Source organism: Scyliorhinus canicula, chromosome 1, assembly GCF_902713615.1.
Source record: "Scyliorhinus canicula chromosome 1, sScyCan1.1, whole genome shotgun sequence".
Taxonomy (NCBI): domain Eukaryota; kingdom Metazoa; phylum Chordata; class Chondrichthyes; order Carcharhiniformes; family Scyliorhinidae; genus Scyliorhinus; species Scyliorhinus canicula.
In genome coordinates, this window is record NC_052146.1 from 227,755,085 (window position 1) to 227,777,877 (window position 22,793).

At 45.4% G+C, this 22,793-nt stretch overlaps 1 protein-coding gene across 3 annotated transcripts in view; it reads left to right on the forward strand.

Annotated features, from left to right (window-relative positions):
* Window positions 1–4,274: 4,274 nt before the first annotated feature.
* The window catches only part of pde10a (phosphodiesterase 10A), a 628,597-nt gene continuing 610,078 nt past the window's right edge, over window positions 4,275–22,793 (forward strand). For 2 of the 3 annotated variants that reach the window (XM_038808759.1, XM_038808768.1), the window contains exon 1: window positions 4,276–4,907. In XM_038808759.1, coding sequence (XP_038664687.1) covers window positions 4,832–4,907 — 76 coding nt within the window. In that variant the 5' untranslated portion in view covers window positions 4,276–4,831. Of the gene's footprint in view, window positions 4,908–22,793 lie in introns of all 3 variants that reach the window. The other variant, XM_038808728.1, reaches the window with a different exon arrangement.

The window sequence follows — 22,793 nt, forward strand, 5'->3', positions numbered from 1 at the left end:
ACAAAGTCAGACATGCATTGTTTCTGCTAGGAATTGGAAAAACAAATAAGAGGTCTGTTTCTCTGGCGCTAACAGCGTTCCACTTCACTCGCATGTCAAGATAGTATAATTATTGGGGCTAATGTATTATTATCTTGGATAATTACAAAACAAACAGAATCTCAGCCCAGAGACATCAATGGTTCGGTAACCCAAAGCTTGGAGACTTTCAATTTCCCCTCCATGCTGTTTGCTGTACCACACACCTGGATGGCTGAATTGTATAAATAGGCGGCACATTGAACTCATGGACATTACTGTATCATCTCGAAATAATGTCACGCAACAAGCGTTTACATACATCTGCTGTGCCCTGGTCTATATAAAATGTAAGCATGCGCACGACAGCAATAACGAATGCTGCTGGAGACCTGAAATGTGCGGGCAAATGTCACTTTGAAATAATTGCAGCTAAAATGTTACTTGTTCGCCTTTAAATCCAAAGCATCCCGTAGCAGGGGGGGGGGGGGGGTCTGTGTTTGATAATCATGCATAATAACCCCAACATTTCGCCTCGGACAAGACCTGCTCCCCATTACGCGTGCATGTATAAACTCCGGCTGATTTCAGGCAATAGCTCCAAAATACAGCACCCCTTCCAAATTCCACTTGCACCTCGGAGCCACGGTTTGAAAATAAATGGTGCAAACCTTGGATTAGTTTGTTCTGGCAGCATCTTTTTAAAATATGGCACAGGCTAAGCTGACGCGTGACAGACACCCTGCTCTGTCCCAAATGTCGTGTGGCAGAACTCCAGAGAATGAACTGTGTCTCACAGAGGATAACTGACCCATGGGGCTGAGCAGAGAAAGCAGCTTGCAAACCGCTGCTGGAATGAAGCAACGCTTTGATCCACATTGAAACAAAGCGGGGGAGGCAAAACCAGCCTGAAAGTATTATTTAACTGTATATCTTGGCAAATGTCACACTGGATAAAAGGACATTTTAAATGTAATGCATGTTTTCTGTTTCTTCTCTTGTTCTCTCTCTCTCTCTGATTGCCAGAAGGGAATGATTTTTAAAAATAATTCCATTAGGGTCTCAATGAGAAAAAAAAGCTTCTTGTGTCAAAGCCAGAGCATTGACGTCAGTAGCTTTGACGTCAACTGCTGCTCTCCCAAACCTGAGTGGTTTCGAAAAAAGCACTGAGCGCCTCATCAGTAAAGAGAGCTGGCAGAACAGAGAGGGGGTGGGCAGCGGGTATCCATCTCCTGGGGCTCAGACACCTTGGGCAGAGAAAAATGCCCTCAATCTGAATCCCCCCCCCCCCCCCCCCCATTTTCCGAGGGGTTACCCTGGCGGTTGCTGACAACACAAATTGATCCACAATGTGCAGAAGGGTAAACATGTAGCCATATGGGAGGATTCCACTCAGATTCATCTTCCAGGCTCATGTTATTGTGTGTCGCCAATAGATATTATCGATAAGAATTGCAGTAAATGCCGTGAAGAGCACCGTTTGTGTTCCCCATGACCTCTCCTTGTAGTATGTGCTGGGAGTTGTGGTTTGTTAACACTTTCACTCTCAGCAACCCCCCCCCCCCCCCATCCACCAGGACAGCTTGCATTGCATTGCCACAAGCTGGAAAGGATTCCTCGATTCGGCCAAGGTTTTCCACCCGATTGCATTTCTGTTTTTATTCAGAAGAGAGAGAGACTCTATTGATCCCCCCCTCCCCGAAAGAGGAAAGAGAGCTGTCACATAGGACCAGTTGAAAGGGTTCGGTTGCCTTCTGACGCACAAGGCAGAATCCATGGGCAAAATCTCAATGAAATCTCTCTCAGTATCGGAGTTCCTCATGAAAGGCCATTGACCTGAGACCCTGAACTGCTCTCTCCACAACTGGGGACCCTGCTGGGGCACTGCAGCAGTGTATTATCCATCCTCCCCCTTATCTGACGGGGCTGACTGATAATCTGAGCTATTTCAAATCGGAGTCAGAGGCTTTTTTCCCACAATTTTTTCATACACAGAGAGAAAAGGGGGAGGTATAATCAACAAAACTGCAACACGGAATTATGCAAGTGATCTATTGCTCCGGGAATATGTTATATGTGTGTGTGAATTTGTGTTTTTTATTGTTGCAAAAAGTCCACTCCTCTGGTTAGCCGCAGCAATGTTAACCCTGCTCCTGGGCTGTGTGCAGTTGGCTTGCTGGTATTTCACTATCTTTAATTAATCACCACAATTAGATAAAAGACAAAGTTCTGGTCTGTTGACAGAGGTCCAGTCCCCGATAGCAATTGCGTAGGAAGCCTCTTGTCATTTGAATTGTCGTCTCGATGCCTTTCAGAGTCGATGTACACACGTCAATGCCTGTCTGGTGGACGTGAGTGTGGTGTACAGCCGCTGTCAGCCTCGCTTCTGTCAGCCAGCACCTCGGCGAGGACACTGACTCTTCCAAAATATACAAACTTCTAGCGGTTCTGCTAATGGGAATGATTCACTTCAAGTTCAGGATTTGTATAATGTGTGCGCCTGAGGGAACGGATGTGAAACCGCACAGCGAGCCGAGGACAAATCCCCGTTTCTCAGCCTTTCATTTGGCGCTGGAGTCGCCGTTCAGGGTGAATGTTCACCCAATATTGTTCATGAAAGTGTATTTCTGCAACCGAGCGATTACTGGCCGTTTGATTAAAGTAAAGAGTTGCACCATCTAAAGCTGCGCCGACAATGGCTGGAAGGGAACGAGTATGGGACCGAAGAAAATTCGAGCAAGCCTTTCCCAGGAGGCGAAGCAAGTTTCCAACACTTCTCGACCATCACAGAAGAGGTGCCCGTGTGATCGATTGCAATCTGCAGCTTTAGCTCAAAGCTCAAATCCCGCAATAATGTTTGGACAAGATGCTCGCTGGACAGTCACCAATGCACAAAATGTGGACTGATCGTTCGCCCTCTTACCAGTTTCCTGGATGACTGACCAAGCTTCACACATTACTAATCAATCTCTGGATACTGGCAGATTCTGTCTGGCACAATGGGTGTTCAGTTCCAAGTATTGAAGCTGAGTGAGTGAGGAGGAGTGAGCGAGTGACGAGTGAGTGAGGAGTGAGTGAAGAGTGAATGAGGAGTGAGTGAAGAATGAGTGAGGAGTGAGCGAGTGAGGAGTGTGAGGAGTGAAGAGTGAGTGAGCGAGGAGTGAGTGAAGAGTGTGGCATAAGTGTGGAATGAGTAAGGAGTGAGTGAAATGAGTAAAGAGTGAGTGAGGAGTGAGTGAGGACTGAGTGAAGAGTGAGTGAGGAGTAAGTGAGGAGTCAATAAGGCATGAGTAAGTGAGGAGTGAGTAAGAGATGTGAATGAGTGAAGAGTAAGTGAGGAGTGAGTGAGCAGCGAGTGAGTGAAGAGTGGGTAAAGAGAAGTAAGTGAGGAGTGAGTAAGGAGTGTGTGAGTAGCGAGAGTAAGTGAGAAGTGAATGACTGTGACGTGAGTGAGTGAGTAGTAAGTGAGGAGTGAATGAGTTGTGAGTGAGGAGTGAGTGAGTAAGCAGTGTGAGTGAGGAGTGAGTGAGTAAGGAGTAAGTGAGGAGTGCATAAGGAGTAAATGAGGAGTGAGTGAGGTGTAAGTGAGGAGTGAGTAAGGAGTGAGCGAGAAGTGTGTGAGTGAGGAGTGAGTTAGTATAGAGGAAGTGAGGAATTAGTGAGGAGTGAGTGAGTAAGGAGTAAGTGAGTGAGGAGTGAGTGAGGAGTGAATGAGTGAGTGAGGAATGAGTGAGTAGGAAGTAAGTGAGGAGTGAGTGTGCGAGGAGTAAGTGAGTAAGGAATAAGTGAGGAGTGAGTGAGAAGTGAGTAAGAAGTGAGTGAGTAAGGAGTGAGTGAGTGAAGAGTGAGTGAGGAGAGTGTGAGTGAGGAGTGAGTGTGCAAGGAATAAGTGAGGAGTGAGTGAGAAGTGAGTAAGAAGTGAGTGAGTAAGGAGTGAGTGAGTGAAGAGTGAGTGAGGAGTGTGTGAGTAAGGAGTAAGTGAGGAGTGAGTGAGGACTGAGTGAGTTAGGAGTGAGTGAAGAGTGAGTGAATGAGGAGTGAGTGAGGAGTGAGCATGGAGTGAGTGGGGAGTGTGTGAGTAAGGAGTACGTGAGGAGTGAGTGAATGAGGAGTGAGTGAGCGAGCAGTGAGCGTGGAGTAAGTGAGCAAGGAGTGAGTGGGGAGTGTGTGAGTAAGGAGTAAATGAGGAGTGAGTGAGTAAATGAGGAGTGAGTGAGTGGATGAATGGGGAGTGAGTAAGTGAGGGGGGAGTGAGTGAGTGAAGAGAGAGTGAGTGAGGAGTGAAGAGTGTGGTGAGTGAGTGAGGAGTGAGTGAGTAAGTGAGGAGTGAGTGAGGTAGGGGCTCTCACATCTCCCTGCCCACAGGAGGAAAGTGGCGGCAGACCTTCACGCAAAAGACTATTTGGAAGTAATCTTGGGCACACGTGATGCATTCGCTGGGATCGGCACTAACACGGTGCTTCCTCCTCCTCTGTTCCAGGGAAAGACGCGGGGGTCTTTTCATCCCGGTCACAACACCATGAAGTTTGAAGAGCTAAGGTGAGGAGGTGAAGGAGCAGACATCTCCCGGGCTTTGAGCAGGGAGCCAGGCCGCTCTCCGGGAGTGCAGGACACAGGACCGCACTGGCACCGAGCCCTGCCCTGGGCCATTTCTCTGGCACTCGCTGCCTCCTCCTCCTCGGCACAAAGTCTCTGTCAATCCCTGTCCAACCTTCACTCGCACCTCCGCCAGCCACTGCTCAAGGAAAGGGAGAAAACCAAATAAAGCAAGGCGCGCACTCTCACACACACAACAGATCGAAACATCTCTCCGATGTCGAAAAAACGAAAAACTCTTGATGGATCTCCGGTCCCAGACACCTCGCCATCTTTGGGCGCGAACGACCAAGGTAAGAGTGCTCTCCACAAGATGCGTTTGGAGATAGTGAGCGCCAGAGCTGTGAGTTGTGCACAGGAATGTCTTCCCTGTGTGTTAGTGTCTGGGTGCCTGTGGGTGAGATGGCCATGGAGATGCTGCAAGCTTTGTGCAACTTCTTAAGAGCTGAGTGCTCGCATCTTCAGTCTCAGACTGATCATTTTAATCGATTAATGTACCAGGGAAAGGCCAGGGCAGGTTGGCATCACAGCCGTGTGACCAATAACCTCTTAGAGATCAGATATTGTGTTTTAAATTCTATTTTAGTCCCTGCTCGTGTTGGATTTTGTGGCCCTTATCGCATCTGACGTCAATTGGGCCGATTGCATCATTGAGCAGTGAAAGGTGCAGAGGGTCTGCAACAAAGGCTGGGTTTCCCATAGGGGCCAGGCTTCAGAGCCCACTGACTGCAATCTACTAATAAAGTGGAAGGTGCAGCGTTAAAAAAGAATATGCCTATAAAATAGATATTGTTTTCATCCTGATTATATTCGACTATAAGAAGCTAAGCCATTTTAAACAGAACGTTTTCACTCCACACAACCACGTAAGGAGACCATGGTGTGTTTTGCAGAATTTTATTCAGCAGCCACACGCCTTCAATCAAAAGGGAAACATCTGAATTACAGATCGAATTATGTGTCACTGGAGCCTATTTGAATGGCAAAAAATAAATTGAAATCAAAGCTTAGAAAACAAACTACACTTCTCAGAGACTGGGAAGCAATTCATTGGAAAGTCACCATTTTCTAACATTTTTTAGATACACATTTCCCAATAGGGCCTACTCTGCATAACAATTGTCTTGGTGCAAATATAGAATTTACCTGCAATTCTAACTTTCAGAAACAATGTCATTGATTTTTATGTACTGTAAGGTTCTGATGAGGCCCTTGTTGCAGTTTGTGTTTTGACTGCATGTTTTCTCATCTGTTCAGGAATACTTTCATTTAATTTCTTTTTGGTGTATTCATTAATGGAAACATGGCAATTAAGGATGTAGTTCACTCAGCGTGATGGTTAATCTGTGACCATCACTTCAGCGTGCTTTAAAATCACCATTTCAGATTCTGGAAACATGAGGCATCATTTTGTAATGTGTCAGAATTAAGCAGAAAACAACAGGAACCCAAGATCATCTTAATTCAGTGATGTTGGTGTATTCTCTCCCCTTTTCATTAAGCATTTTGCTGGCAAATACGGAATCACAGCATATGGACATTCTGCTTTTGTAAAAGCTAATAAAGAATATTATATTTTGTTACTCTGAATATCTAGTACTGCAATGCACCCACATATTGTTGCATGTCACACCAATGATAGTCCCATCTTCTGATATCTGCCTCTTTGCAAATGAAACATTCCGTATCACTGGTAGCCGTGTATAGACAGTTTTGAATTAATTTCAGGAAAAGTGATAAAACCATGTTTTTGCATACAAGTCCAAGAATAGAACTGTAACACATGTGTATTTTCTTTTGTTATTATTCCCTCCAGCTTTCTTTTGTTATTCTTCCCTCCAGTCCGATTTTAGTATTGATAGGATCCGCACCATGTTTTTAATTGATTGTTGAGAATAAATTGAAGCTACCTGTAGTTTGGATGGATGACAAAAAATGATGGACAATTATGGGTGATAAACAATGGAAGCTGAGATTGAGCGGGCAAGTGACGTATGACTAGGTCTCTGGCAATGCTGTGCTCAATTCATCACTGAAAGCCTGGTGGGAAGGATCAACAATCGCATTCACTGATTTGTTTTTCATTTGTTTTTCACCATAGCCAGCATGAGGCAGCACTTGACTTCCACACAACACTTATCCACAATGATAGTGCTGAAATTGGGAGCGGTACACTACTGGGATCATGGGGGCAGTTATTTAGAAAACTGGTATTGCATATGTGATACCACCATGTTCCTGCTGATATGGCATAAAGAACAATCCATGGTAAGATAGGTTACAAGATGGAATCATGCTACTTAATGTGGTGTTGTCCAATAAAAATTGCTGATTCACCATAGGTGTGGCTGGTTTAGGTACCATCACTATGGGTGAGCTCCATTGGCTGCAACCCACTTCAATTATGCCATTTTTAAGCATACTCTCAATCTCTTTGTTAAACTGTGCCAATTTTAAAGGGTTAAGTCTGTATGGATGTTGTTTGATTGGAACAGCATTTCCCACATATACATCATATATAGCCATTTTAGTACTTCCCAATTTATCTCTACAAACTTGCCCACGTGATATCAATAACTCTTTCAGGTCAGTCCATTTTTCCTCTGGAAGGTAACTTAACAATTTATCCCAATTTTTAAGAACATCCTCGTTTTCCAATTTAATTTGAGGTATGTCAAATTCCAAGTCATCTGGATTTGATTCATCACTTTGAGTTAGAATCATTAAAACATCCACTTTTTTCTCTCCTTCCCTTTCAAAGTATCTTTTAAGCATATTCACATGACACACTCGGTGAGCCTTCTATCTGGTGTTTTTACCACATAATTCACCTCACTTAATTTCCTTTCAATCTGATAAGGGCCACAAAACTTAGCTTTTAAAGGTTCACCTACCACTGGTAACAACACTAAAACTTTATCCCCACTGGCAAAACTACGAACTTTGGATTTCTTGTTCGCTACCCGTTTTATCACATTTTGTGCAACTTTTAAATGTTGTCGAGCCAATTCACCTGCTCTATTTAATCGTTCCCTAAAATTTGACAAGTAATCCAGTAACGTAATTTCTGATTTCTCACTCACCAATTTTTCCTGAATCAGTTTAAGTGGTCCTCTTACCTCATGACCAAAAATTAGTTCAAAAGGATTGAATTTGGTTGACTCATTAGGTGCATCCCTAATTGCAAACAGTACGAATGGAATTCCTTTATCCCAATCCTCTGGATAATCTTGACAATAAGCCCTCAACATTGTCTGTAATGTCTGATGCCACCTTTCTAATGCTCCCTGCGATTCTGGATGGTATGCAGTTGATTTAAATTGTTTTATTCCTAAGCTATCCATAACTTCTTTGAATAACATTGAGGTAAAATTCGAACCTTGATCTGATTATATTTCTGTGGGTAGTCCATATCTAGTAAAGAATTTAAGTAACTCCTCCACAATCTTTTTAGCTGTAATATTACGGACTGGGATGGCCTCTAGAAACCTAGTAGACACATCCATTATAGTCAAAAGATATTGATTTCCACTTTTTGTTCCAGGAAGCGGTCCTACGCAATCAATTAGGACCCTTGTAAAAGGTTCCTCAAATGCTGGAATGGGTATTAAGGGCACTGGTTTTATCACTGCTCGAGGTTTTCCTATCACTTGACATGTGTGACATGATTGACAAAATTTAACTACATCTTTATGTAGTCCAGGCCAATAAGAATGTTTCTGGATTTTAGATTGAGTTTTCCTTACTCCCAAATGACCTCCTACTGGTACCTCATGTGCAACTCGCAACACCTCCTTTCTATACCCTACCGGCAATACTATTGATGAACTTCTGCCCACTTTCAATCCGTCTGCATATGTAAAGGTCTCCATTTTCTCATCAAGACATTACTTTTATGGTAATAACACTCTGGTATACTCTTAGACTCCTCTTCCGTATATGCTTTCTGATATATCCGTTTTATTTCTATATCTTTTTATTGTAACTCCGCCAATTTTCCTGAACTAAAAATATCCGCCTCATCCTCCACCTGTTCTTGTTCTTTTTCAACCATCTGATCAAAAATCGTTTCTGATAATTGCACTTCAACTTCATCTTCACTCTTTGATTTCTCCTCTTGTCTTAACCTGTGACATTGCGACCTTGATACTACACAATCTGGAAAAATCCCAGGATATTCGTCCTTCAACACTTCAGTTGTCTGATTTTCCACTGGCTTATCAACCACAGTAGGCATCACTCCCACCTGCGATCTAGCTATATCATTGCCCAAGATAAACTGTATTCCTGGACAAGATAGTTTCTCGATTACTCCTACGACCACTTCATCATTCTTCACTGGACTTTCCAACCTTACCTTATATAATGGAACACTACTCCTCTCACCCTGAATTCCACATATTACCACCTTTTCTGGCAACATTCTTCCCAAACTACATAACTCCTCATCTCTTAACACTAAAGATTGACTAGCTCCCATATATCTTAAAATTGTGACTTCTTTACCTGCTCCTCCTGATACACATGAGTAAACTTTACCCACACAAGCAAATTCTTGAAAGAGACCTGGCACCTTCTTATCAATCACCTCTTGATCACGTTGTACAATCTTTTGCATCTTCTTCGCTTCACTTAGGTTTTCCTTTACCACTTCAACAAACCCCACTGCCCTATCCTGTTTTGCCACATCAGCCTTCCCAGTGCTTTTCTTCAAGCATGAACACTGTGACTTTACATGGCCTAGTTTATTACAGTGAAAACATTTGAAACTTTTCATGTCTCTTCCACCGTCCTGGATTTCTTTTTTAATCTGAGATGCACTCTCCTTATTATCTCCCATCAGATCACCTTTACCTTTACCACTTGAGTATTTCTCATGTCCCCAGTTTCTATCCCTCACAGGCTGAAACTGATGTTGGACACCAAGCTTTGATTTATGAATTAATTCATAATCATCTGCCATTTCTGCTGCTAATCTCGCAGTTTTAACCCTCTGCTCTCCCAGATGGAAAAGGTACAACCTTTAACCTAAGTGGGTAGAGTGAATAACAGGTAAGCTCTTTCTTTCTTTTTCTTGTTTTATCTAGAGGGGATGGCAGGGAAGGTAGTGCAATGTTCCTCCTGCAGAATGTTTGAGGTGAGGGCCGCCGTCAGTGTCCCTGCTGATTTCACCTGCGGGAAGTGCACCCATCTCCAGCTCCTCAGAAACCGTGTTAGGGAACTGGAGCTGGATGAACTTCGGATCATTCGGGAGGCAGAGGTGGTCATAGATAGTACATAGAACATAGAACAGTACAGTACAGAACAGGCCCTTTGGCCCTCGATGTTGTGCCGAGCAATGATCACCCTACTCAAACCCACGTATCCACCCTATACCCGTAACCCAACAACCCCCCCTTAACCTTACTTTTTTTTAGGACACTACGGGAAATTTAGCATGGCCGATCCACCTAACCCGCACATCTTTGGACTGTGGGAGGAAACCGGAGCACCCGGAGAAAACCCACGCACACACGGGGAGGACGTGCAGACTCCGCACAGACAGTGACCCAGCCGGGAATCGAACCTGGGACCCTGGAGCTGTGAAGCATTTATGCTAACCACCATGCTACCGTGCTGCCCCCTTAGTAGCTTCAGGGATGTAGTTACTCCAAAGAATCAAGGTAGATGGGTGACGGAGAGAGGGGCTGGGAGGAAGCAGGGATCGTCTGTGGTTGTTCCCCTAAGTAACAAGTATACCGCTTTGGATACTGTTGAGGGGGACGACCTACCAAGGGTAAGCCATGGTGAACGGATCTCCAGCACTGAGTCCGTCCCTGTGTCTCAGAAAGGAAGGAGGGAGAGCAGGAGAGCAATAGTTATTGGGGACTCGATAGTTATAGGGACAGATAGACGGTTCTGTGGCAACAAAAGAGACTTACAGATGGTATGTTGCCTCCCGGGTGCCAGAGTCCGTGATGCCTCAGACCGTGTTTTCACAATCCTTGAGGGGGAGGGGGAACAGTTACAAGTTATGGTACACATCGGTACCAACGACATAGGTAAGAGAAGGGACGGGGATTTAAAACAGGAATTTAGGGAGCTAGGGCAGAAGCTGAGAGCCAAGACAATCCATGTTGTCATCTCTGGTTTGTTGCCGGTGCCACGTGCTAGTGAGGTGAGGAACAGGGAGAGAGTGCAGATAAACACGTGGCTGCAGGGATGGTGTAGGAGGGAGGGTTTCAGTTACGTGGATAAGTGGAGCACATTCTGGGGAAGGTGGGACCTGTACAGACAGGACGGTTTGCACCTGAACCAGAGGGGCACCAATATCCGGGCAGGGAAATTTGCTACGGCTCTTCGGGGGGGGGGGGGGGGGGGGGGGTTTTTAAACTAATTTTTCAGGGGGATGGGAAAACGAGCTGTAGTCCAGAAGCCAGTGTTGAGAGTAGTGAGGTACTGAGGAGGGTATCAAGGTCGCAGGAGTGTACCGGCAGACAGAAAGGTGGGTTGAAGTGTGTCTACTTCAATGCAAGGAGCATCCGGAATAAGGTAGGTGAACTTGGAGCGTGGATTCGTACATGGGACTATGATGTTGTGGGCATTATGGAGACATGGTTAGAAAAGGGACAGGAAGGGCAGCACGGTGGCCTAGTGGTTAGCACAACCGCCTCACGGCGCTGAGGTCCCAGATTCGACCCCGGCTCTGGGTCACTGTCCGTGTGGAGTTTGCACATTCTCCCCGTGTCTGCGTGGGTTTCACCCCCACAACCCAAAAATGTGCAGAGTAGGTGGATTGGCCATGCTAAATTGCCCCTTAATTGGAAAAAATAATTGGGTAATCTAAATTTATTAAAAAAAAAAGAAAAGGGACAGGAATGGTTGTTGGAAGTTCCGGGGTATAGATGTTTCAGTAAGAGTAGGGAAGGTGGTAAAAGAGGTGGAGGAGTAGCATTGTTAATCAAGGATAGTTTAACGGCTGCAGAAAGGCAGTTCGAAGGGGATCTGCCTACTGAGGTAATATGAGCCGAAGTTAGAAATAGCAAAGGAGCGGTCACGTTGTTAGGAGTTTTCTATAGGCCCCCAAATAGTAATAGAGATATGGAGGAAGAAATTGCAAAACAGATTATGGATAGGTGTGGAGGTCTCCGGGTAGTTGCCATCGGTGACTTTAACTTTCCAAATATTGATTGGAACCTCTATAGGATGAACAGTTCGGATGGGGCAGTTTTTGTACAGTTTGTGCAGGAGGGTTTCCTGACACAATATGTGGATAGGCTGACAAGAGGGGCGGGGGGGCATATTGGATTTGGTACTGGGTAATGAACCGGGCCGGGTAATGTCGGAAGGACAGAGTGGATGGTAAGGGAGGTGGTGTTGCTCTGTTATTTAAGGATGACATCGGTGCTGTGGAGGATAAGACTGAATCCATTTGGGTGGAAATCAGGAATAGTAAGGCGAAAAAGTCACTGATAGGAGTAGTCTATCGGCCACCAAATAGTAACGTTATGGTGGGGCAGGCAATAAACAAAAAAATAACTGATGCATGTAGAAATGGTACAGCAGTTATCATGGGGGATTTTAATCTACCTGTCGATTGGTTTAACCAGGTCGGTCAAGGCAACCTTGAGGAGGAGTTTATGGAATGTATCCGCGATAGTTTCCTAGAACAGTATGTAATGGAATCTACGAGGGAACAAGCAGTCGTAGATCTTGTCCTGTGTAATGAGACAGGATTGATTCATGATCTCATAGTTAGGGATCCTCTCGGAAGGAGCAATCACAATATGGTGGAATTTAAAATACAGATGGAGGGTGAGAAAGTAAAATCAAATACTAGTGTTTTGTGTTTAAACAAAGGAGATTACAATGGGATGAGAGAAGAACTAGCTAAGGTAGACTGGGAGCAAAGACTATATGGTGGAACAGTTGAGGAACAGTGGAGAACCTTCCAAGCGATTTTTCACAGTGCTCAGCAAAGGTTTATACCAACAAAAAGGAAAGACGGTAGAAAGAGGGAAAATCGACCGTGGATATCTTTTTTAAAAATAAATTTAGAGTACCCAATTCACTTTTCCAATTAAGGGGCAATTTAGCATGGCCAATCCACCTACACTGCACATCTTTGGGTTGTGGGGGCGAAACCCACGCAAACACGGGGAGAATGTGCAAACTCCACACGGACAGTGACCCAGAGCCGGGATCGAACCTGGGACCTTGGCGCCGTGAGACTGCAGTGCTACCACTGTGTCACCGTGCTGCCGACCGTGGATATCTAAGGAAATAAGGGAGAGTATCAAATTTAAGGAAAAAGCATACAAAGTGGCAAAGCTACTAAAAAAGCTATAAAGAAGAGTAAGATAGAGTATGAGAGTAAACTTGCTTAGAATATAAAAACAGACAGTAAACGTTTTTACAAATATATAAAACTAAAAAGAGTGGCTAAGGTAAATATTGGTCCTTTAGAGGATGAGAAGGGAGTTTTAATAATGGGAGATGAGGAAATGGCTGAGGAACGGAAGAGGTTTTTTTGGGTTGGTCTTCACAATGGAAGACACAAATAACATGCCAATGACTGATAGAAATGAGGCTATGACAGGTGAGGACCTTGAGAGGACTGTTATCACTAAGGAGGTAGTGATGGGCAAGCTAATGGGGCTAAAGGTAGACAAGTCTCCTGGCCCTGATAGAATGCATCCCAGAGTGCTAAAAGAGACGGCTAGGGATATTGCAGATGCACTAGTGATGATTTACCAAAATTCACTAGACTCTGGGGTGATCCCGGTGGATTGGAAATTAGCAAACGTGACACCACTGTTTAAAAAAGGAGGTAGGCAGTGATCAGGAAATTATAGGCCAGTGAGCTTAACTTCGGTAGTAGGGAAGATGCTGGAATCTATCATCAAGGAAGAAATAGCGAGGCATCTGGATCGAAATTGTCCCATTGGGCAGACGCAGCATGGGTTCATAAAGGGCAGGTCGTGCCTAACTAATTTAGTGGAATTTTTTGAGGACATTACCAGTGCAGTAGATAACGGGGAGCCAATAGATGTGGTATATCTGGATTTCCAGAAAGCCTTTGACAAGGTGCCACACAAAAGGTTGCTGCATAAGATAAAGATGCATGGCATTAAGGGTAAAGTAGTAGCATGGATAGAGGATTGGTTAATTAATAGAAAGCAAAGAGTGGGGATTAATGGGTGTTTCTCTGGTTGGCAATCAGTAGCTAGTGGTGTCCCTCAGGGATCCGTGTTGGGCCCACAATTGTTCACAATTTACATAGATGATTTGGAGTTGGGGACCAAGGGCAATGTGTCCAAGTTTGCAGATGACACTAAGATGAGTGGTAAAGCGAAAAGTGCAGAGGGTACTGAAAGTCTGCAGAGGGATTTGGATAGGTTAAGTGAATGGGCTAGGGTCTGGCAGATGGAATACAATGTTGACAAATGTGAAGTTATCCATTTTGGTAGGAATAACAGCAAACGGGATTATTATTTAAACGATAAAATATTAAAGCATGCCGCTGTGCAGAGATCTGGGTGTGCTAGTGCATGAGTCACAGAAAGTTGGTTTAACAGGTGCAACAAGTGATTAAGAAGGCAAATGGAATTTTGTCCTTCATTGCTAGAGGGATGGAGTTTAAGACTAGGGAGGTTATGTTGCAATTGTATAAGGTGTTAGTGAGGCCACACCTGGAGTATTGTGTTCAGTTTTGGTCTCCTTACTTGAGAAAGGACATACTGGCACTGGAGGGTGTGCAGAGGAGATTCACTAGGTTAATCCCAGAGCTGAAGGGGTTGGATTATGAGGAGAGGTTGAGTAGACTGAGACTGTACTCGTTGGAATTTAGAAGGATGAGGGGGGATCTTATAGAAACATTTAAAATTATGAAGGGAATAGATAGGATAGATGCGGGCAGGTTGTTTCCACTGGCGGGTGAAAGCAGAACTAGGGGACATAGCCTCAAAATAAGGGGAAGTAGATTTAGGACTGAGTTTAGGAGGAACCTCTTCACCCAAAGGGTTGTGAATCTATGGAATTCCTTGCCCAGTGAAGCAGTTGAGGCTCCTTCATTAAATGTTTTTAAGGTAAAGATAGATAGTTTTTTGAAGAATAAAGGGATTAAGGGTTATGGTGTTCGGGCCGGAAAGTGGAGCTGAGTCCACAAAAGATCAGCCATGATCTAATTGAATGGCGGAGCAGGCTCTATGGGCCAGATGGCCTACTCCTGCTCCTAGTTCTTATGTTCTTATGTTCTAAGTGTTAGATTTGTTTGTGGGAGAGCACTTTGGAGATAGTGACCACAATTCGGTGTCTTTCACTATTGCAATGGAGAGGGATAAGGCCATACGGCAGGGCAAGGTTTATAATTGGGGGAGGGGTAATTATGATGCGATTAGGCAAGAATTAGGGAGCATAAGATGGGAACAGAAACTGTCAGGGAAAGGCAGAAATGAATAGTCGAGCTTGTTCAAGGAAGAAATACTGCGTGTCCTTGATAGGTATGTCCCTGTCAGGCAGGGAGGAAATGGCCGTGTGAGGAAACCATGGTTCACAAAAGAGGTTGAATGTCTTGTCAAGAGGGAAAAGGAAGCGTATGTAAGGATGAGAAAGCAAGCTTCAGTTGGGTCGCTTGAGGGTTACAAGGTGGCAAGGAATGAGCTAAAAAAAAAGGGCTCTGGAGAGCTAAGAAGGGGCATGAGAAGTCCTTGGCGGGTCGGACCAAGGAAAACCCCAAGGCTTTTTACTCTCATGTGAGAAATAAAATAATGACCAGGGTGAGGTTAGAGCGGTCAAGGACAGTAGTGGGAACTTGTGCATGGAGTCAGAAGAAATAGGAGAGGCGTTGAATGAATACTTTTCTTCAGTGTTCACCAAGGAGAGGGGCCATGTTTTTGAGGATGAGAGTGTGATACAGGCGGGTAGGCTGGAGGAGGTAGATGTTCTGAGGATCTAGCAATTTTGAAAAACCTGAGGGTCGATAAATCCCCTGGGCCAGATGGGATATATCCAAGGATTCTTTGGGAGGCAAGGGATGAGATTGCAGAGCCTTTGGCTTTGATCGTTGGGTCCTCACTGTCCACGGGGATAGTGCCAGAGGACTGGAGAGTGGTGAATGTTTTTCCTCTGTTCAAGAAAGGGAATAGGAATGACCCTGGTAATTATAAGCTGGTTAGTCTTACTTTGGTGGTTGGTAAGTTAATGGAAAAGGTCCTGAAGGATAGGATTTATGACCATTCGGAAAGATGCAGCTTAATCCGGGATAGTCAACACGGATTCGTGAAGGGTAAGTCTTGCCTCATAAATTTGATTGAATTCTTTGAGGAGGTAACTAAGTGTGTAGATAAAGGTAGAGCAGTTGATGTCGTATACATGGATTTTAGTAAGGCGTTTGATAAGGTTCCCCATGGTCGACTTGTGAAGAAAGTAAGGAGGTGTGGGATAGAGGGAAATTTGGCCAATTGGATGAGTAACTGGCTATCACATAGAAGACAGAGGGTGGTGGTGGATGGAAAATGTTCAGACTGGAGTCCAGTTACCAGCGGTGTACCACAGGGATCAGTGCTGGGTCCTCTGCTATTTGTGATTTTTATCAATGACTTGGAGGAGGGGGCTGAAGGGTGGGTCAGTAAATTTGCTGATGACACCAAGATTGGTGGAGTAGTGGATGAGGTGGAGGGCTGTTGTAGGCTGCAAAAAGACATTGATAGGATGCAGAGCTGGGCCGAAAAATGGCAGATGGAGTTTAACTCTGATAAATGCGAGGTGATTCATTTTGGTAGAAAAAATTTGAATGCGGATTACAGGGTCAACGGCAGGGTTCTAAGGAATGTGAAGGAACAGAGAGATCTTGGGGTTCATGGCCACAGATCTCTGAAGGTTACCACTCAAGTGGATAGAGCTGTGAAGAAGGCCTATAGTGTGTGAGCGTTTATTAACAGGGGGCTTGAGTTTAAGAGCTGTGGGGTTATGCTGCAACTGTACATGACCCTGGTGAGACCACATTTGGAATATTGTGTGCAGTTCTGGTCACCTCACTATAGGAAGGATGTGGAAGCATTGGAAAGGGTGCAAAGGAGATTTAACAGGATGCTGCCTGGTTTGCAGGATAGGTCTTATGAGGAAAGGTTGAGGGAGCTAGAGCTTTTCTCTTTGGAGCGGAGGAGGATGAGAGGCAACTTAATAGAGATTTATAAGATGATGAGGGGGATAGATAGAGTGGACGTTCAGAGACTATTTCCTCGGGTGAATGTAGTTGTTACAAGGGGGCATATCTATAAGATTCAGGATGGGAGATATCGGAGGGATGTCTGAGGTAGGTTCTTTACTCAGAGAGTGGTTAGGGTGTGGAATGGACTGCCTGCTGTGATGGTGGAGTCAGACACTTTAGGAACTTTCAAACGATTATTGAAAAGGCACATGGAACACATCAGAATGACAGGGAGTGGGATAGCTTGATCATGGTTTCGGACAATGCTCGGCACAACATCGAGTGCCGAAGGGCCTGTTCTGTGCTGTACTGTTCTATGTTCTCTGTATGTTCTATGCGTTCTCACTACATCAGGAATTGAATTTTTAAACTTCTCCAAAAGTATAATTTCTCTGAGAGCTTCATACGTTTGGTCTATTTTCAAAGCCCTTATCCACCTATCAAAATTACTCTGTTTGATCCTTTCCAACTCCATGTATGTTTGACCAGGTTCTTTCCTTAAATTTCTAAACCTTTGTCAGCTTCAGGCACTAGTTCATATGCACCTAAGATGGATTTTTTCACCTCCTCATATGACCCAGATACCTCCTCCGGTTGTGATGCAAACACTTCACTAGCCCTACCTACCAGCTTTGTCTGAATCAGTAAAACCCTATGTCCTGTGGCCATTTCATTTGTGTAGCCACCTTCTCAAATGAAATGAAAAAGGCTTCTACCTCCTTCTCATCAAACCTTGGCAATGTTTGGACATATTTAAATAAATCCCCACCAAGCCTACAACTGTGATGCTCTTTCTCACTACCCTCATCACTATCAACAAACTGTACGTTTCCCTTTACGTCAATTTTAACTGACTGTCATGTTTCATGGCCATTTTCTGAAGTTCAAACACTCTCTCTCCTTATCTTTTTCCCTGATCTGTATCTCCCTTTCACTTTCTTTTAGTTCTGCTGGGGCTATTCTGAATAACTTCCCAAATAACATCCAGAAGACAAAAGAAACACCTTTTTTTTTTAATAAATGTTTTTATTCAGTTTTCATATTTTATATTGAACAAATTACAAATTGTTAGGAGAGAAAAAAAAACAAACACGCAAAAATTAACATACATATTTACAGGTAAGCATCTTCGTAGTAGTAACTGCGCCCCCCCCCCCTCAACATGTTTATTTAGTTTGGTTTTGGGCCTTAGCTAGCCATCGAACCCCCGTACCGAACCTGTAGCCCCCCCCCCTCCCGCTACCTTCCCCCGACTATTCTTCCTCTTGTACATTGGCCACAAATAGGTCCCGGAACAGTTGCATGAATGGCTCCCACGTTCTGTGGAAGCCGTCGTCCGACCCTCGGATGGCAAATTTGATTTTCTCCATTTGGAGAGATTCCGAGAGGTCGGACAGCCAGTCCGCAGCTCTGGGCGGTGCTGCTGACCGCCAGTCAAACAGGATTCTACGGCGGGCGATCAGGGAGGCAAAGGCAAGGGCGTCCGCCCTCCTCCCCAGGAATAGATCTGGCTGTTCTGAAACCCCGAAGACCGCCACTATCGGGCATGGCTCCACCCTCACTCCCACCACTTTGGACATAACCTCGAAGAAGGCTGTCCAGTACTCCACGAGTCTGGGGCAAGACCAGAACATGTGGGCGTGGTTGGCCGGGCCTCTTTGGCACCGTTCACATCTGTCTTCCACCTCCGGGAAGAACCTACTCATACGGGTTCTTGTTAAGTGGGCTCTATGTACCACTTTTAGTTGCGTCAGGCTGAGCCTTGCGCACGTGGAGGTGGAGTTGACCCTATGCAGTGCTTCGCTCCAGAGTCCCCACCCTATCTCCATCCCCAGGTCGTCCTCCCATTTCCTTCTTGTTGCGTCCAGTACGGTGTCGTCCCTATCTACCAGTCGGTCATACATGTCACTACAGTTCCCTTTCTCTAGGATACTTGCGTCCAGTAGGTCTTCCAGTAGTGTCTGTCGTGGCGGTTGTGGGTACGTCCTTGTCTCCTTTCGTAGGAAGTTTTTGAGCTGCAGGTACCGTAGCTCGTTCCCCCCAGCTAGCTGAAATTTCTCTGTCAGTTCGTCCAGTGTTGCGATCCTGTCGTCTGTGTATAGGTCCCTGACTGTCAGTGTCCCCCCGTCCTGCCTCCACCTTTTGAAGGTGGCGTCAGTCAGTGCTGGTGTGAACCTATGGTTGTTGCAGATGGGAGCCCTGTTCGACATTTTGGTCAGGCCAAGTTGCTGCCGCAGTTGGTTCCAGGATTGGAGGGTGGCTGTCACCACTGGGCTGCTGGAGTGTTTTTTGGGTGGGGATGGGAGTGCTGCCGTGGCGAGGGCCCGGAGGGAGGTTCCCATGCAGGAGGCCTCCTCCGCACGCACCCACTCAGCTTCTGGCTCCTGGATCCATCCCCTTACTCGCTCGGCTGTTGCTGCCCAGTGGTAGAATTGTAGATTCGGGAGGGCTAGCCCTCCCCTGGTTTTTTGTTTTTTGTAAGACCTTCTTAGGGATCCTAGCATTTTTACCCCCCCATACGAACGCCATGATGAGTTTGTCCAGCGCTTTGAAAAAGGCCTTGGGGATATAGATCGGAATGGATCTAAACAGGAAGAGGAACCTGGGCAGTACGTTCATTTTGATCGTCTGAACTCTCCCCGCGAGGGAGAGCGGGAGTGTGTTCCATCTTTGCAGGTCCTTTTTAACTTCCTCCGTCAGGCTGGTGAGGTTCCATTTGTGGATCCCTTTCCAGTCATGGGCTAATTGGATCCCCAGGTAGCGGAATTTATGTCGGGCTTGATTGAACGGCAGCCCCTTTAGTGCTGCCCCCCCCCCCCCAGAAACACCTTTTAACAGAAGCACATTAGGTTTACATTCACTACTGAGAACATTTATAATTACGAATTCACCAAATGATCAAGAGATAGTATTTTCATGGCAGAGAGATCAATAGTACACCTTCTGTGTCTGGCTTCAGCTCCAACACTGAAAACAAAACTAAAACACACCCTGCAGCAAACAGCCTAAAATGAAAGTAAAAACTAACAGACAGCCCAGCTTCGCCCACACTCTGACATCACTGATAAACACCCATTCCTTGAAGGTACATTTCTTAAACACCCATTTCTTAAAAGTACTCTCACATGACAGGAACCACCCATAGTCACCATTAACACACACAGTCCCCCTCCCCCAACCCTCCCAACCTCCCCCCCAACTAATGTTCGAAGTTATCGAGTTCTTGAAAGTGCATAATGAATAATGCCCATGAATTGTAGAACCCCTCCATCCTTCCATTCAGTTCAAACTTAACCTTCTCAAGAGTCAAGAATTCAAACAGGCCCCCCTGCCACGCCAGGGCACAGGGTGGAGAGGTTGCTCTCCATCCCATCAGGATCCTCCTTCGGGCGATTAACGAGGTGAAGGCTAAAACATCTGCCTCCGCACCCGTTTCCAACCCCGGCTGGTCTGACACCCCGAATAAGGCCTCCCGAGGGCACGGGTCCAGTTTCACGGGCACCACTTTTGAGATTACCCTAAATACTCTCTTCCAGTAATCCTCCAGCTTTGGACAGGACCAAAACATATGAACCTGTGATTTGCGGGGCCCTCCCCGCAACGTTCACACACATCTTCTACCCCTTCAAAGAATTGGCTCATTCTCGCCCTCGTGAGATGTGCTCTATATACCACCTTCAGCTGTATCAGACCCAACCTCGCACACGAAGTGGAGGTATTCACTCCTCGGAGCACCTCACACCAGAACCCCTCCTCCATACCCTCTCCCAACTCTTCCTCCCACTTTGCTTTGATCAATTCCAGTGGTGCCTTCTCCTCTTCCAAAATAGCTCCGTAAACCGCCGACACTACCCTGTTCTCCAGTCCCCCAGTCGTCAGCACCTCCTCCAGCAATGTGGAGGCCGACTTCACCGGGAAGCTCTGTATCTCCTTTCTGGCAAAATCTCGAACCTGCATGTATCTAAACATTTCCCCCTGCTCCAGCCCATACTTCGTTTCCAGCTCCTTCAATCCTGCAAAAAGCAGGATTGGGGGTTTTGGACCCCCAAGAAACAAATCTTTTAGTGTCTTAATCCCCTTCTCCTCCCATTTCCGAAAATTTCCATCCCATTTCCCTGGCTCAAATCTGTGGTTTCCCCCGAATCGGCATTTCCCTTGACCCTGCCCCCAATCCGAAATGTTGACGAAACGGCCTCCAAATTCTCAAGGAAGCTATTTCCCCGGGGCCATCGGGAGCGGCGCTGTTGCTCGTGCCTTCAATGTGTCCAAAAATATTAGGTGGGTTACTGGGATAGGGTAGAGATGTGGGCTGAGCTGGGTGCTCTTTCCAAGGGCCGGTACAGACTCGATGGGCCGAATGGCCGCCTTCTGCACTGCAAATTCTATGAAATTCTATAGGGGGGGGGGCATTGTAGCACAGTGGCTAGCACAGTTGCTACGCAGCTCCAGGATCCCAGATTCGATTCCCGGCTTGGGTCACTGTGCGGAATTTGTACTTTCTCCCCGTGTCTATGTGGGTTTCCTCCGGGTGCACCACTTTCCTCCCACAGTCCAAAGATGTGTAGGTTAGGTGGATTGATCATGCTAAATTGCTCTTAGTGTCCAAATTGTATGAGTGAGGTAGCTGGGATACAGAGGTAGGGTGGAGGTGCAGTCTTACGTAGGGTGCTCTTTCCAAGGCCAGACTCGATGGGCCGAATGGCCCCCTTCTGCACTGTAAATTCTCTGATTCTATGAAAGCATGTTGTTTAAATACACTTCCTCTCAGCTTGTCCCAAGTCGAGTTTTCTTGTCCCCCTTAGATGTTCTTGTCCTGCAGTAACACATTTAAAATGCAGCCCAGTAATTACTGTTGGTTTTGTTCATGAATGATTAACACATCCATAACACATTCCTTTTTCTGCTTTTTTAAACAGAGGTGTTGATCTATTTTAAATGTCACACAAAAAAATCATTAAATATTTTTGTGATACCACTGCCAATTACTCATTTCTAGCCTCTTTTATCTTCGTTACATCTTGTTAATAAAAATGTAAACACAATTACCAGCCATCTTACTTGCCAATCTTTACTTTTTTTAAATTTAAAGTACCCGATTCTCTTTCTTCCAATTAAGGGGCAATTTAGCGTGGCCAATCCACCTACCCTGCACATCATTGGGTTGTGAAGGTGGGACCCACGCAGACACGAGGAGAATGTGCAAACCCTACATGGACAGTGACACGGGGCCGGGATCGAACCCAGGTCCTCGGCGCAGTGAGGGAGCAGTGCTAACCACTGTGCCACCATGCCACCTTTACTTGCCAATCTTAATGGGATCTTTTTAGTTCTTTGTACTTCTAGTAGAAATATTCACTTCAAAGAAAGGTAACTGTGCTTGCAAGCCATCATATTAAATATAACTGAGCATAGACTTCCTTTCGCCTGGCAACATTCATCAAGTGGATTAGTCTTCAGTCTCTCTAAACTGTGGACAGGCTGTTTGAATAGTCACTGACCTTGGATCCAGGAGACAGAGGTTTTGTGTTAATTTCAAGCAAAATAGTTTTCTTTAAGCTGCTTATTTCCCTGTTAAATCAGGGTGTCACTTTATAGGCATGAAAAGGTCTTGGCCTGGATTTCTTCTGAACTTTTGGGGCAGTAATCAGAAGAAAATTATCCTGTAAAGTTATCTGCCATAAAAATAAGCTGCAGGTAAATTCTCCTCTCAAGGGCCAGCGAGGGGATGAGTGGGCTCTTCTTGGGGCTGGAGGATAGGTGTGAATCACATGCACATGTTTTGGTCTTGCCCCAAGCTTGTAAGCTTCTGGATCTCCTTTTTTGATACTTTGTCAGAGATTTTGGGCGTTCAGTTGGAGCCATGGCCATTGGTGACCATCTTTGGAGTTTCAAACCTGCCGGTGCTGCAGACGTGGACGAAGGCAGATGTCCCAACCTTTGTTTTTTTAATAGCCTGGATCACATAAGAGAGATGTTAGGACAGGTGGTC